General features: G+C 56.8%; 1 protein-coding gene across 1 annotated transcript in view; it reads right to left on the bottom strand.

The window, feature by feature from the left end:
- Positions 1-930: 930 nt before the first annotated feature.
- The window catches only part of AHCYL1 (adenosylhomocysteinase-like 1), a gene marked incomplete at its 3' end in the record, with an annotated part of 12969 nt that continues 774 nt past the window's right edge, over positions 931-13125 (bottom strand). Inside the window, exons 2-16 of the mRNA XM_010156659.1 lie at positions 9969-10080; positions 9477-9620; positions 8570-8670; positions 8235-8337; positions 7902-7996; positions 6974-7080; positions 6776-6892; positions 6496-6559; positions 4980-5068; positions 4489-4559; positions 3498-3592; positions 3315-3413; positions 2714-2782; positions 1528-1606; positions 931-1051 (exon numbers count right to left, since the gene is read on the bottom strand). Coding sequence (XP_010154961.1) covers positions 931-1051; positions 1528-1606; positions 2714-2782; positions 3315-3413; positions 3498-3592; positions 4489-4559; positions 4980-5068; positions 6496-6559; positions 6776-6892; positions 6974-7080; positions 7902-7996; positions 8235-8337; positions 8570-8670; positions 9477-9620; positions 9969-10059 — 1445 coding nt within the window. The remainder of the gene's footprint in view (positions 1052-1527; positions 1607-2713; positions 2783-3314; positions 3414-3497; positions 3593-4488; positions 4560-4979; positions 5069-6495; positions 6560-6775; positions 6893-6973; positions 7081-7901; positions 7997-8234; positions 8338-8569; positions 8671-9476; positions 9621-9968; positions 10081-13125) is intronic.

Raw genomic sequence — 13125 nt, 5'->3', positions numbered from 1 at the left:
GAGAGGAAAAAACAAACAAACAAAATGGTTTTAACTCAATTAAGGTGCAGTTTGGCTAAAAACCTAGGAGAGATGAGGATAATGCTGGGTAAGCGACCCCCGTCCTAATTCAGATTAGCACCCTGAAACAGTGAACTCCCCCCCCCAGTACCCAGCCGGCCACCAAACCTGGGCCAGCGGCCACCAAACCTGGGCCACCCCGGCACAGGGACCTTGGCCTGGCTTGGGGACAGCCACCTATTCGCGAGGTGGCCAGCAGGCGCCACTCTGCTCCCAAGCAGCGCTAGGAGCATGGATCTAGCAGCTAAAACTGGGCTCTTTAAGGCAATTTAGAAGTTGCAGATAATCCACACAAAGAAAGAAACATAATAAAGATAAAACAGCATATCTCAGGATCTGCAGGGATCCTGGCCGAGACTAACGCGGGGCTGGAAAAGTGGGGAAAAAAAAAAAAACCAACCAACCAAACATCGCTGCAGGAATGAACTGCCCTTGGAACATCGGGAAAGGGAAACCCTCTCCAGGAGCCAGGGCTGGGAGCCACCAGCCACATGAAAGCAAGAAGCGAATCCCAGGTTGTCTGCCAAGATCAGACAGAGCTGTGATCATCTGAAAGGGTGAAAATTGAGGGGGGATGTGGGGGGGGAGAAAAATCACACTGATAAATGTAAAAACAGGTTCCTTTGTTGGTTAAAAAAAAAAAAAAAAAGGTAAACCAAAATAAAAACGATCTTTAAAAATAATCTCTCTAATGTTGCCTTGTGTGGTCTGGTCCTTCATGGGTATGGTCCGTCAGTATCTGGAAGAGAAGGGACAGTGAGGCCGCGGGCGTCTGGGGACACAGCTCCTGGGAGCTGATGCTGTCCCGGTGCCCCCCGCGGCACCCACTGGGTGCGGAGACGGCAGCTCCCTGCCCCGGCCGGCCCTGACCTGTAGTAATTGGGTTTGAAAGGCCCGTTTTTGTTGAGTCCCAGGTATTTCGCCTGATCGTCCGTGAGTTCCGTCAGGTGGGCATCGAACGAAGGCAGATGCAAGCTGGCGACGTACTCGTCTGGGGAGAGGGAAGAGCAGATCAGGGGCGCACGTCCCCCACTACACTGCTGGGGGGATGCTGTATGGGTTCATCATACAGCATTGAAAAGGGCCCAGGCACCACGCTGGGTCTGGCTGGGGGGGTCCCTGCCACCTAGCACCACGGATTCACCGTCAGGTAAGCCTATGGCAGAGCTGAGCCCGCGCCCTGGCGCTGAGCAGGGCTGGATGTGCACCAGAAGGCACAAGGGCTGCACAAAAAACCCCGGAGCAGGCAGGCTCGGGACAAGGGACACCTGCCACGCTGCAGAACCCTAGGGGAAGTAAATCCAACAACCTGCACCGATTTCAAGGTTGCTGCCCCCGATGGCTTCCCCGGACTCATTCTCGAGGTCCCTAGAGTTTGTTCCGGCCCAGGTTGGAGTTTCTCCGAACATCCAAAACCGCTGGCGCACAGCAGCCCGGGGGTAAGTCAGCCCGGGTTCCTTCACTCACCCATCTTCTTCGGCAGCAGGTACACGTCCTGTTTGTAACGGCCCTCGGGAGCGTTGTACAGCTCAATCAGCGCCAGAGCCTGCAGAGATCACAGGGGACACCCCAGGGACAGTCAGGGACGGCCACCAAGCCGGGCCACGCTGGACAGCCAGCACAAAGCAGAGATAAGGGTTTGGGAGCCTGAGCGAAAGGGAAACCACTTCCAAAATGCCTTGAAGGAAAGGCTTCAACCTGAGGGTACATCCCTCTCCGGATCTCCATGATCCCACCACCACCGGGGGAAGACCAGTGGGAGAGGAGATGCCACCCAGCTCGTGGTCAGCATCTGGGCCGGGGAAAACCAGGATGGAGGAGAGGGGAGCAGCTCTGATTCTCTGCTGCGTCACGAGGCAATGAATGGATTGCTCGTTTCAAGCTGGCGGCATCGCTCCAAAAACCACAGCCGCTCCTTCAGCAAAAGCAACCTGCGCCTGCTCAGAGCGCCGGCTCACGCAGCTGGGAGCCAGCTCCGGCGCGCAGGCCCATCCCCATCTGTTTGGGCCGACCAGCGTGAGGATAAGGAGATTCCCCACCGTTAGCGCGGCTCTCCTGTCCCCAGCCATCAGTCCCCTCCGCGTTCCCAGCCCAGCGGGTTTCTTCCATCGCTCGCTGACCGAGGAGGGCGCCGGCCCCGGCTGCGGGCAGCGAGCACCGACGGCAGGTCTCCGAGCCACATTTAACCCTCGTTTTCTTTAGAAGGGCAGAGTCACGACAAACAGCGCAAGACACAAGCTGCATCCACCCCGCTGAACCAGCACTGATGGCGGGGACCAATTTAACCACAGGCTTCCAGGATCCCTAAAAACTCACCCCACGGGGGGAAATTGTGGTAGAGAAATCAAAAGGGTCCAAAACCAAAGCAAAGCCTTAGAGTTAAGTTTAAAGCTGTGCCAGGGGAGCGCTCCGGTGGCTTGCAGCACAGCAGGAGCTCTGCCACGGAGGCTGGCTCGTTCACAAGCTCTGTCCCCGCTGTAAGCAAAGCGGTAGGCTGGTGTCGGCTGGGTGGGAGCTATGGCATCTACAGCACCGGTGCCATCCCAAGGGCCCACCCAAAACGCGTGTTCCCAGCTTCTTCCGAACCATCCCCACCCCAAGGCTCGTGCAAGGCCCCGGAGCAGCCTCTGTCTGCCGCTCGCAGCGTACAGACCTGAGTGGTGGCCGTGATGGAGAGGACGAAGGTGGGAACCGTGGAGCAGCTCAGGTTGAGAAGACGGCCCTAGGAGAGAGCAGGATGAGATTGCAGAGAGCTGACCTTGCCCCCAAAGCCAAATTGAGTCGAGTCACAAGACGGGATTCACCTCTACCCCATCCCTGGGGCAGGGGGCAAGCACAGCATGCCGATTCAAGGACCACCTACGTTACCAGAGCAACTCTGCCTCAGTTCCCACCCTAACCCTCAGCTTTAAGGCAGGAAAAGTTTGTGGTCCCTAGGAAGAGCCAGTCCCTCCGACTGCCAGGAGAGCTCAAGTGGGAGGAAGAAACATCCAGCCACTTTGCTGCACAGGAAAACCCTGCCAAAGCCGGGGTTTGGCTGACAGGGATGGCTTCCAGCTCGAAAGAAGGGAGCCAGATGGCACGATACCTCCCCTGCCTCAGGAAAAGGGAAAATAAAAATCTAGAAACCCTTTCTGGAGCTCTGAACCTCCTCCCAGCACTTTTCCACCTGGTTGTCTCTGTTACAAACTCTGGCACACGGTGATTTCCCGACAGAGGTCAAAGCAATCGTCGCGGCACAGCTCTCGGCGCACCTCGGCCAGCAGCACCACCCGCTTCCCATCCGGCCAGATGACGTGGTCCACTTGGGAGCGCACCCGCTCCCAGGTCAGTTCTGGGGTCCGGAGGCTGGTCTGCAAGAGCAGGCGGAAGAGGCTGGAGTCACGGTGGGAGAAGAGCGGGGCAGACGCAGCCCTCGAGGCCGCAGGCGGACTCACCACATCAATCTCGGTGTTGGAGTGGCCCATGTTGCACACGATGCAGCTGTTCTTCATCCGATCCAGGTGCTCCCTGGTCACCACGTTCTTGTTCCCTGCAGGCAGAAAGGGCACAGATGGAAATATAAACCCTCCGGTTTCTCCTTCCCTGCACGTGTGCCAGAGAAGTTCAGCTTGGGGCAACATCAGATGAACTTCCAAGCAGGACAGCAGCCCTCCTGGTTGGAAGAGGGAAATATGTGGGATGAGCGCTGCTCACAGAATGGTTTGGGTTGGAAGGGACCTTAAAGACCACCCAGGCCCACCCCCTGCCATGGGCAGGGACACCTTCCACTAGACCAGGTTGCTCCAAGCCTCATCCAGCCTGGCCTTGGACACTTCCAGGGATGGGGCATCCACAGCTTCTCTGGGCAACCTGTCCCAGCGCCTCCCCACCCTCTGCGGGAAGAATTTCTCCCTGATGTCCCATCTCAATCTCCCTCTTTCCGTTTAAACCCGTTACCCCTTGTCCTGTCACTCTCTGCCCTTGGAAAAAGTCCCCCCCAGCTTTCTTGTAGCCCCCCAGGCATTGGAAGGGGCTCTAAGGTCTCCCCGGAGCTTCCCTTCTACCGGCTGAACCCCCAACTCTCTCAGCCTTTCAGCACAGCAGAGGGGCTCCAGCCCTCGGAGCATCTCCATGGTCCTTTGGCCTTCATGATCTCTGGTTCCATGAATTAACCAGACCCTAGGAGGCCCCAAAATCCCCTTGGAACACATGGCTGGGATGTCCCTCCTCCCACGGGCTGAGGACTGTGGCCAAACAGCAGACAGGGGTGGGTAGGAGGAAAAGCTCTTGCCAGAGTACAGCTATTGCTCTTGGAAAAACAGCAGCACATGACAGCGAAGCATTCTCCATCCCCAGCTCCCCCAGCATCCTTGAGACACCCGCTAGGGAACGACTGCTCCTTCTCAGCCTGCTCCAAAGTTCACCCATGACCTTCTCCATCCCTACCTGTGCAGGTGATGACGACATCCACCTGACGGATCACTTCGCTCAGCTTCACCACCCGAAATCCATCCATGCTGGCAAAAAAGGGGGAGAGGGACCACGATGAGGAGAAGCCTGCTCCCTCACACAGCAGCCAGGCTATCCTGCCACACTCCCAGGGAGGCCAGATGCATGAGGAAGGGCTGTGCGAAGGATGCGGCATCGAACCTGCTCTCACAGATGTTGGAGGAGCCAGGGGAGGTGTGGAGCATTCAGCCAGTGCTGCATGAACCCTCGAGAAGCCTTCCCACGCCAGGCAGGTGCCTGCTGCCTGGTACCCCACCACTGAGCCAGCCCTGAAATCTGCCCCAGCCCTTCCCCCATTACACCCCAACGAGACGTATATTCTGAGATGAGCCACAGACCCTCCTGGCCCTGTTTCAGCCCCTGTCAGGGTTTAAACGAGGCCAGAGAGCAGACGAAGAGATGCTCACAAGTAGCGTGTAACCGCTTACCAAGCCTGGAGAGCGCAGATGGGGTCGATCTCCGTGACGTAGACGATCGCTCCCAGGGCTTTCAGAGCGGCGCAGCATCCCTTGCCGACCTGCCAAGGCAAAGCGTCAGCGTGAGACTGAGCACAGGACACACCAAGCGCTACAGTCCCTCCACTAAAACAGCCCGAGCGCGTCCCAGGCCGGGAGATGCTCGTCCTGGCCATCTGCCCCATGCCAGGAGCAGCTCGGCGGCGCATCTGGCAAGTGGCACTTCTGCCTCAAGTCCAGCCCCTCCTCCAAGGCCACCAGCTCTCCAGCCTGGCAGGAGCTTCCCAAGCTGACGCGCTCGCAGCCTGCGCAGCCCCCAGCATCGCAGGAGCCCTTCTCAGCTCTCCTCCAAAGGAGATCGAGCAGTCTGGACAAGCGTGCACTTCCCCCACTTGCCTTTAAGCCAAAGGGATTCTCTGGCACTCAGAGCTGTCCTGCACTGATCGAGGGGCAGATCCTCCATCCCATGCCCCCCGCACCAGCATGGGGGAGAGCAGAGCTCCTGTAACAGCACCTCTCACTCCATCCCTCTCCACAATACAAAACTGAATCCAGCTCTCCACTGCCACTTACCCACACTTGCACGTACCCACGCTCAGCCCCGTTTGCTGACCAGCAAGATGCTGCCGGGCAAGAAACAGCTCCAGAAACGCCCTCAATCATCACCCGGCTCTGACCTGAGATCTCCTGACAACAGCCGGGCAGGCCAAACCGTGACTCCAACCCACATCCAAAAAGGAAATCAGTGAGGGTGGAAGGACTCGCTTGTTCTGAACGAGTCCATAAAACTCAGGACAGGCCCTGGAGACTACAACTCCCAGCACAACTCCTGGCTGGAGAATCAGATGGCACCCCAGGGCGCCTGGGCAAGAGCCAGCACAGCCTCTTGGTCGAGCAGAGCAGGGCTCCACCCCGTGCCTAAATAAATTAGTAAGCATGTTCCTGCTGGGAAGAGCATTTGCAGCTACTGCCAGGCCCTTCGCAGCGCAGGAAGATAAACACCCACGCAGACAGAGCACAGATGGAGGGAAGGTGTCAGCTCCCGGCTCCGTGCTCTTCCAGGGCAGAATCATTTACAAGTTCGTGATATGATTCCATTCTGCCAGAACAATATCCACCAGCGAGATGCAGCCTGCCCATGCGTCTCCGCTGTCACAGGCGCAGTGGCAGCCTGGCTGGCTGCTGATCTCAGGCCAGGGAGAGCAGATGGGAGCACCCATGGGTAGTTAAAATTCAGGCCAGTGTTCCCAGCAACTGTCATATTTGCAGCCCAGCTAACCTGCAGGCAAACTGGGAAATCTGATGCTTGTTCTCCAGCCTCCCAGAAGATTCTAAGCAAGATTTTCCTGGTAATCTCTCACCAGGTTTGATCTACTCCTATACCAAGTGGTCTTTGCACAGGGAAGAAGCAGGATGCGGAGCTCAGGGGAAGGATGGCTCGGGGGGAGGCTGACTCACAGCTCCGCCGACTCCCGCTTACGAAACTCACCTCCCCATAACCACAAACCACCACTTGTTTCCCTCCAAACATCACATCCGTGGTCCTCTTCAGGCTGGGGGACAGAGAGAGACCTGTGTTGGGATTAGTCCAGCGCACACCGCTGACGACACAGGGCAGCGCTCCGCTGCGAGAGCTCCCAAACCAGGTCCTGCAAGCACACAGCAAGGGCAAAGCAGCAAAGAGCCCGATCTCTGCTCACGAGGAGACGGAGGCCAAGTCCCACCGTTGAGAGAGTGACAGCATGGATGGGGAGAAGGGTTGGACTCACCCATCCAGGATGGATTCTCGGCAGCAATATAGGTTGTCAAACTTCTGTTTGGTGACGGAGTCGTTCACGTTCATGGCTGGGACACACAGTTTCCCAGCCTTGGAGAGCTGGTACAGCCTGGAAGAAGACAGAGCAGGTCAGAGCAGAGAGCAGCCATCCAGCAAGAGATCTCCAGATGAGCCTCCCCAAACCTCCTACCTGTGCACACCGGTCACACTCTCCTCCACAATCCCTCGGATCTTCTTGAATACGTTGGGGTACTTTTTATACACCCAATGGGTCAGGTCCCCACCGTCATCCAGGATCTAGAGAACAGGCAAGGAAGAGCATGGAGCAGTCAGGCCTTCCCCTGGGAAAAGCACTGGCTGGGAAAAGGATGGGGAAGAAGAGATGGAGAGCATCTTCAGGCACCGATGAAGGGCTTTTTGGGCAGAGGGCCTGGGGGCCAGGACTCCTGGGTTCCCCTAGTTGCCAGCAACTCGGGGTCTCCTCCAAAAACACAGAGGATTTCTTACCCCCTGCGTGGAGCTGATGGATCCTAACAGGGTTTTCTCTGCCTCTCCTATTGCTCTGCAGCCTGGAAACATGACCACAGGCAGCACTAACTAAGCAGGCTGAGATCAGAAGGACGCCACAACATTCATGCCCTGAAAGCAAACAGTCGAGAGGAAAGGCTGCGGGAGCTGTCACGGCCCACGGACACAGGCTGCTGCATCGTCAGTGACCACAGACCATGCACCAAGGCGGTGAGAGGTGCCATCTGCTCTCAGGAAGGGCAAGGTCCCCTGTGGAGACCTCTCTCTGGGACAGAGAGGAGCGGTTGGGGCAGCTCTCGTAGGGCTGACTGTGGGGGGAAAGAGGGCCCGTGGTTTCTTGACTTGTCAGCAGCTCCAGCAGGCGATGCTCCCATGCCGTTGGGCTGTACCCGCTCAGGACACTGTCCCTACAGCTCCCACAACCCAGCTCTGGCTGCCGTTCTCCAGGACCCCCACTTTAAAGGGGGCTCAGAGGCCTTTGCAGATGCCCAGGCAGCCCCAGCAGGCTCCCAGAACAGCCCCAGGGAGGGAAGGGTAAGGAGCACCCAGTGACCACTCCACAGAGGAAGGGCTGGAAGAAGGCTCATTACCATGTTGGCCTGCCAGCCATCTATGTTAACACAGCGGTCAATGCACCACCAGAAGTCGTCCTCTGACTCCCCCTTCCAGGCAAACACGGCAACACCTAGGAGAAGAGGAGCATCCTTAGCATCTGCCAACGTCGGCAGAGCTCTCTCCTGCTTGGCCAGCTCGGGAAAGCCACAGACAGGAGGGCCAAGGAGCCATGCCGAGATCAACCCACAGCAGGATCAGACCCGTTTATCCCTCCCCAAAAGATATGTGCTCCAAAGCAATCCTTAAACCAGCTGGCTGGGACCAGGCGACAGAGCCTGGAGGGGCTGGGAGAGCCCCGTGTTACTCACCTGCTTCTGCCAAGGCAGCCGCCACTTCGTTCTGGGTGGAATAGATGTTGCAGGCAGACCAGCGGCACTGCGCTCCCAGCGCGCACAGCGTCTCGATCAGCACCTGCGAGACAGCGGGGTGAGCGGCAGGCCCGGCAGAGCGGTGACGGGCACACGCACAGTGCCTTGTGCAACGTGCAGCGAGGAACCGACCAAAGATCGGCTCCAGCAAACATTGCCCAAGGAAACCCAAGGCTGGGAAGCTCAAGAGACTTTCTTCCCCAGGGTAAAACGGGTCTGTCCCACCCCGGACACCCCAAACAGGTAGGGGTGGCAAACAGGCACCCCAAACTCACTGCAGTCTGTGCTGTAATGTGGGTACAGCCCACGATTTTAGCTCCAGCCAAAGGCTTCTCCCCTTGAGCTCGCTTCCTGAGTGAAATCAGAGCAGACATGTCTGCAAAAGGAACAGAGAGGGTTTAATGATGGCTCAGTCCGGAGAAGTCCCTCTGCCACAGACCTGCGCTCCTTTCTGGGGTCTCATGGGCTACATCCAGCTCACAGCTTTTGCTACAGTCATTGCACAGCCAGGGAGAAAACCCTTCACCCCTGGCCTGACAGGTCTGCCCAAAGCTGGATCAGAACACCAGTGTCATTTGTCCCTTGACAAAGCCCCTCAGGACACAGTGTCCTTCCAACCCCGTAACCAGAGGTCTGGGCCAGGCACTGCCCAGAGGAGGAGTCTGGGCACCGCGGCAAGGGCAGTCCCCAGCCCTGCAGCACAACAGCACCGAAAGATGAACACAGCACTGCCACAACTCAGAAGAGCTGCTCTAAACGGGCCTGGAATATCTTCCCCTTCTACAGCTTTGGCAGCGTGTCAAAAAGAAGCCTGAAAGCAAAAAGTTACCCAATCACCCCCTGGAAATGGTAACTCCACTTCCCACAAGCCCCAGGGGAAGGGGCTGGAACTGTCAGTTTTCTTGTCTCCGAAGGCGTTGCAAGATCCTTAAGGTTTCTCATCCAAAGCCACCAGAACATTAAGCCCTGCAAGAGCTCTGCTGCTGTTAGAAAAGGGAGGGCAGCCCTTGCTAACGTCTGCCATCCCATCTAGCTCTTCCCCACATAATCTGCTGACCCGGAGGGGAAAGACATATCCACGGCTGTAGCATGAGCTGTGGGAATTGCCATGGCTCAGCTCCTGGTCTGCAGAGAACACAGCACCCAGCCGCAAGCCCCACGAACCCCACGTTCCACTTTTACCTTGTTCAGCAATCTCAATCTCCCGGCGCCCAAACTCTGCCTGCTTGATGTTCTTCACACAGAAATTGCTGCTGCCTTTGGAGTTGGTTTGTTGTTTCTCCCGGGGGGACACCTCGTCGTCAGAGCTGTCGGTGTAGGAGGCAGCTAAAGCCAGGAGAGGAAGGCATGTCACCCCAGGATCTCCTACCCTTCAGGTTTATGCTTCGGCTTGCTTCCTAGCTTTCACACTCATGGCTCAAATTACAAATCTTACAAGGAAAGCCAACGTCCAGAAGGAATTTTGCACTCTTGCTCCCTAAAACAACCCAGAACTAACTGTTATCAACCGGTAAGCAATGCCTGACCTTCAGGAACCTCCCAGGATTACCCCCTCTACATCCGAGTACAGCACAGCACGGAGCATCCTGATGTGTGTGTGACGGGCACGTTGACAGCGGCTCCAGTGCTGGATCTGGGCGAGGACCAGGCACGGACACGGAGCCCAGCACCTACCAGAGCTGTAGCTGTCGGTGGAAGACTGCGAGATGGAGCGGGACAAGGACCGACGGCCCGTCTTGGTGGGGAACTTGGTGAACTCCTGCATGTCATCTGCAAACTGGATTTGCTGAAAGTACAGTGAAAGAGAAGTGCTAAATCAGGAGGCGCTCCTTTCAGCACGTCATCTTCCCGGGCTATCCAGGCCCGTGGCTCCCCTCAGTCCACCTTGACTGCTGCAGCTGCAGAAATGAGCATCACCAAACGTGTCAAGAACACATCTGTGGCTACAGATGCTAAAAACTGACCCCCCTCCTCTAACCTGCTGGTGACAGAGATGATCAGGCAAAGCAGATTTCACATCTGAAGGTAACCAAGAGCAGCCAGCGAGGCTGGAAACATCCCTTCCAGCCCAGCCCTGGCTCCCTGAGGCTCCTCCAAGGAAGTCAGGCAGCGTGTACAACACAAATACCGTGCCACCCTCCAGACGAGCCCTGTGCAGGCAGAGCCCCTGCTCCAACCCCAACCGGGTCCGACTGATTACGGCCCAAAAGTGCAGCAGCAAGAAAACTAGGGTGGTCCCAGCAGAAACTCAAGATCCTTGGGTGCTTCCAGGCTCTTCCCCAGGAGCAGAGCAGCCCGCAGGTTAAAAACACGGCACGTCCTTCCAAAACCAACACTAAAAGCAGGGGGAAAATAATTCAGCAAGAGAGAACATTTCAACAAAGAGCAGTTGACATTGCATTGCCTTTCAGTCTCCTCTGCCTTACAGATGTTTCCATTGTAAGAGAAGCCCTAAAACAGCCGCCCCTCCTTCTTCTCTCGGCCAGGGGCAACTTGTAGCTCTGCCACCTACCACCAGCTCATCAAATTCAAGTGCGCTGGGCCAAAAGGAAGGGAAAAACAGCCCCAAAATGCTCAGCAACTGCACTCATCCCATGTGACCAGCCAGCAAAAAGCCTAATTGCTGCTTAGAAAGGCAAGAGAGATGAAAGGGAATTAGGAAAAGCGCCAGCAGATCCAGCCTGCTGCCCCCCTCCCCAGCACGCCGCCACGCAGGAGACCCCGACAAAGAGCCCCGGCGTGGCCTCTTCCCTCTGATCACGTCGCTGCAGGATTTAATTTTGCCACTTAACAGGGATGAGACGTCAACGCAGGGAGTGGGATTAACAAAGCACCCCCACAGACCCAGGAGACCTCGAGAAGAGTCCTGAAGAAATCAAATTGATGGAAAGAGACAGGCCACAGTGGCCTCAAGGAGGGGTTTTCCATGCCACAGCCATCCCAAAAACCTCCCCAAAAGCTTTGATGTGGGAAAAAGCCTTCAGGAAGAGAAGAATGAAACAATTTAGTTGAGATGATCCCTCCCAGAAAGCAGAAATCTGCCGAGCCTGGGTGTCTGCAGCGCCCGTATGGCTAGCTGGGCCGTAAAGCAGTGCCGCGGCTCCCGGAGAAATCCAGCTGCTGGGCCAAAAGCAGCGTTGTTCTGCTCGGAGGGGAAAGAGGGACACGAAACCCCCTGCTCAGTCCACGGGAAGACAGGTGGGGCAGCGCAGGGACCCCAGCATCCCCTCTGGGAACAGACTAGCACCCGACCAATTCCCTCACGGCACCCAGGCAGGAGTCCCAGGCATTTCTGGGGGTGCTACTGCTAAAAGGATTTTAGCCAGCTCCTCCGTACTGGATACGTTACAGCCTGGTATCCGCTTCCCGGCAGAGCCCGGGCGATTCTGATGCAATCTGCATGAATTTGCATTACTGGAAGGAATGGGAATGCTAAATGGGGTTTGCAGGTTTGGTTTTGCAACTGGTTTAGGTCATTTTGGTGCAGAGGGTGGAACTGGAGAGCATCAGCGCTGCTGGGAGAGCTGGTGTGGAGATAAGAGGAGGTGCAGAAGCAACAGTGGTGTCCCCGGGGCACAGGGCCGGAGCTGGCAGGCACAGCAGTTTCCCTAACCAAGAAATATTGCTGGAATTTATTCAAGGTCTGTTGCTTGGATCAATCTTCCCTGGACAGCCTGAGAAAGGCTTGGTGCCACCTCCATGCGGGTGTGTTGCCCACGGGCATTTCCAGGGTTGGGGGGGGGAAAGATCAGCAAGGTTTCCACCCCTTCTGCCCACCTCTTCCTCTGGCAACTCGTCAAATCAGAGGGTGTAAATGCCCCATAAACCAGCTGCTGGCAATAAAACAGCTTAAAGTGTTAGCTGAGGAATTTTCTCCAGCCCAGGGAAAGGCTTCCAGGGAAGAGGTGAGCCCAGGAGGGAAAAAACCAGATAACCCAGGCTCTGCTGCTCCGGCGCAGGTGGGTGTCCATCCTTGCTTACGGCATCCAGGAGATGGGAACCCCTGTCCAGGGCACTTCCCTGCATGCTGTCTGGGTGTCTCACGGATCAAAGCCCATTTGGGATGTGATGGGACGGAGAGGGTGGGGATGGAGGGCTGCTGCGCTCCCCAGCTCCGCTCCATCCCCACGCCAACCAGACAACCGAGATCTACCGAACATCAGCATCCCCTCACAGGCGTTGAGCCGGCTCCAAGGCACAGTCCTGCTTTTCGGGAAGAAACAGCAGGTCTGGAAATGCAGGGTTTGAATCCAAAGGGGGAAAAAAAAAAATCACTGCTACAGAAACCAAGTGCTGAATTAACCACAGTAATCCCCGCCGTGGCTTTACCAGAGCTCATCTGAACTCTGCAGCTTAGCAAAATCTGCCCTGTCTAAAATTATCATCAAACATTGCGAGCAGCTTCCCAACGGAACGAACCGTTCGCGCACCGAAACCCCTCCGAGCCCGGCAAAGCAACGCAGCGTCCAGCAACCAGCCGAGAGGAAGATGGGGCAGGCCAGCGGGAGCCGCGGACAGGCAAAGCGGCCGAGCCGAGCGACGACGTGCGTGACCGTCGGCCGTGCTCCCTTCCACGTGCTGGGCTCTCCAGCGGCATTAAGGCGACGGAGAAAATCTCGTAATCCCTCGGCTTGTCACGGGAATTTGAATGAATGGCATTCCCGGCCAGGGGCTGCAGTGAGAGGGGATGGGAATTAGGACTGTCCGGCTGTGGAGAGCACGATCGCGAATCGCATCCCAAAATCCATCCTGCTGGAATCGGCTTTTCCAATCGGGTGGAGAACGAGGGTTTAAGAGCAAGGAAAATATTTTCTCGTCCCAGCAGTTCATA

Source organism: Eurypyga helias, unplaced genomic scaffold (genome assembly GCF_000690775.1).
Source record: "Eurypyga helias isolate BGI_N326 unplaced genomic scaffold, ASM69077v1 scaffold20918, whole genome shotgun sequence".
In the NCBI taxonomy this organism is placed as follows: domain Eukaryota; kingdom Metazoa; phylum Chordata; class Aves; order Eurypygiformes; family Eurypygidae; genus Eurypyga; species Eurypyga helias.
Note: the sequence above shows the minus strand (reverse complement) of the source record. Positions and strands in the feature narration are given on the sequence as shown.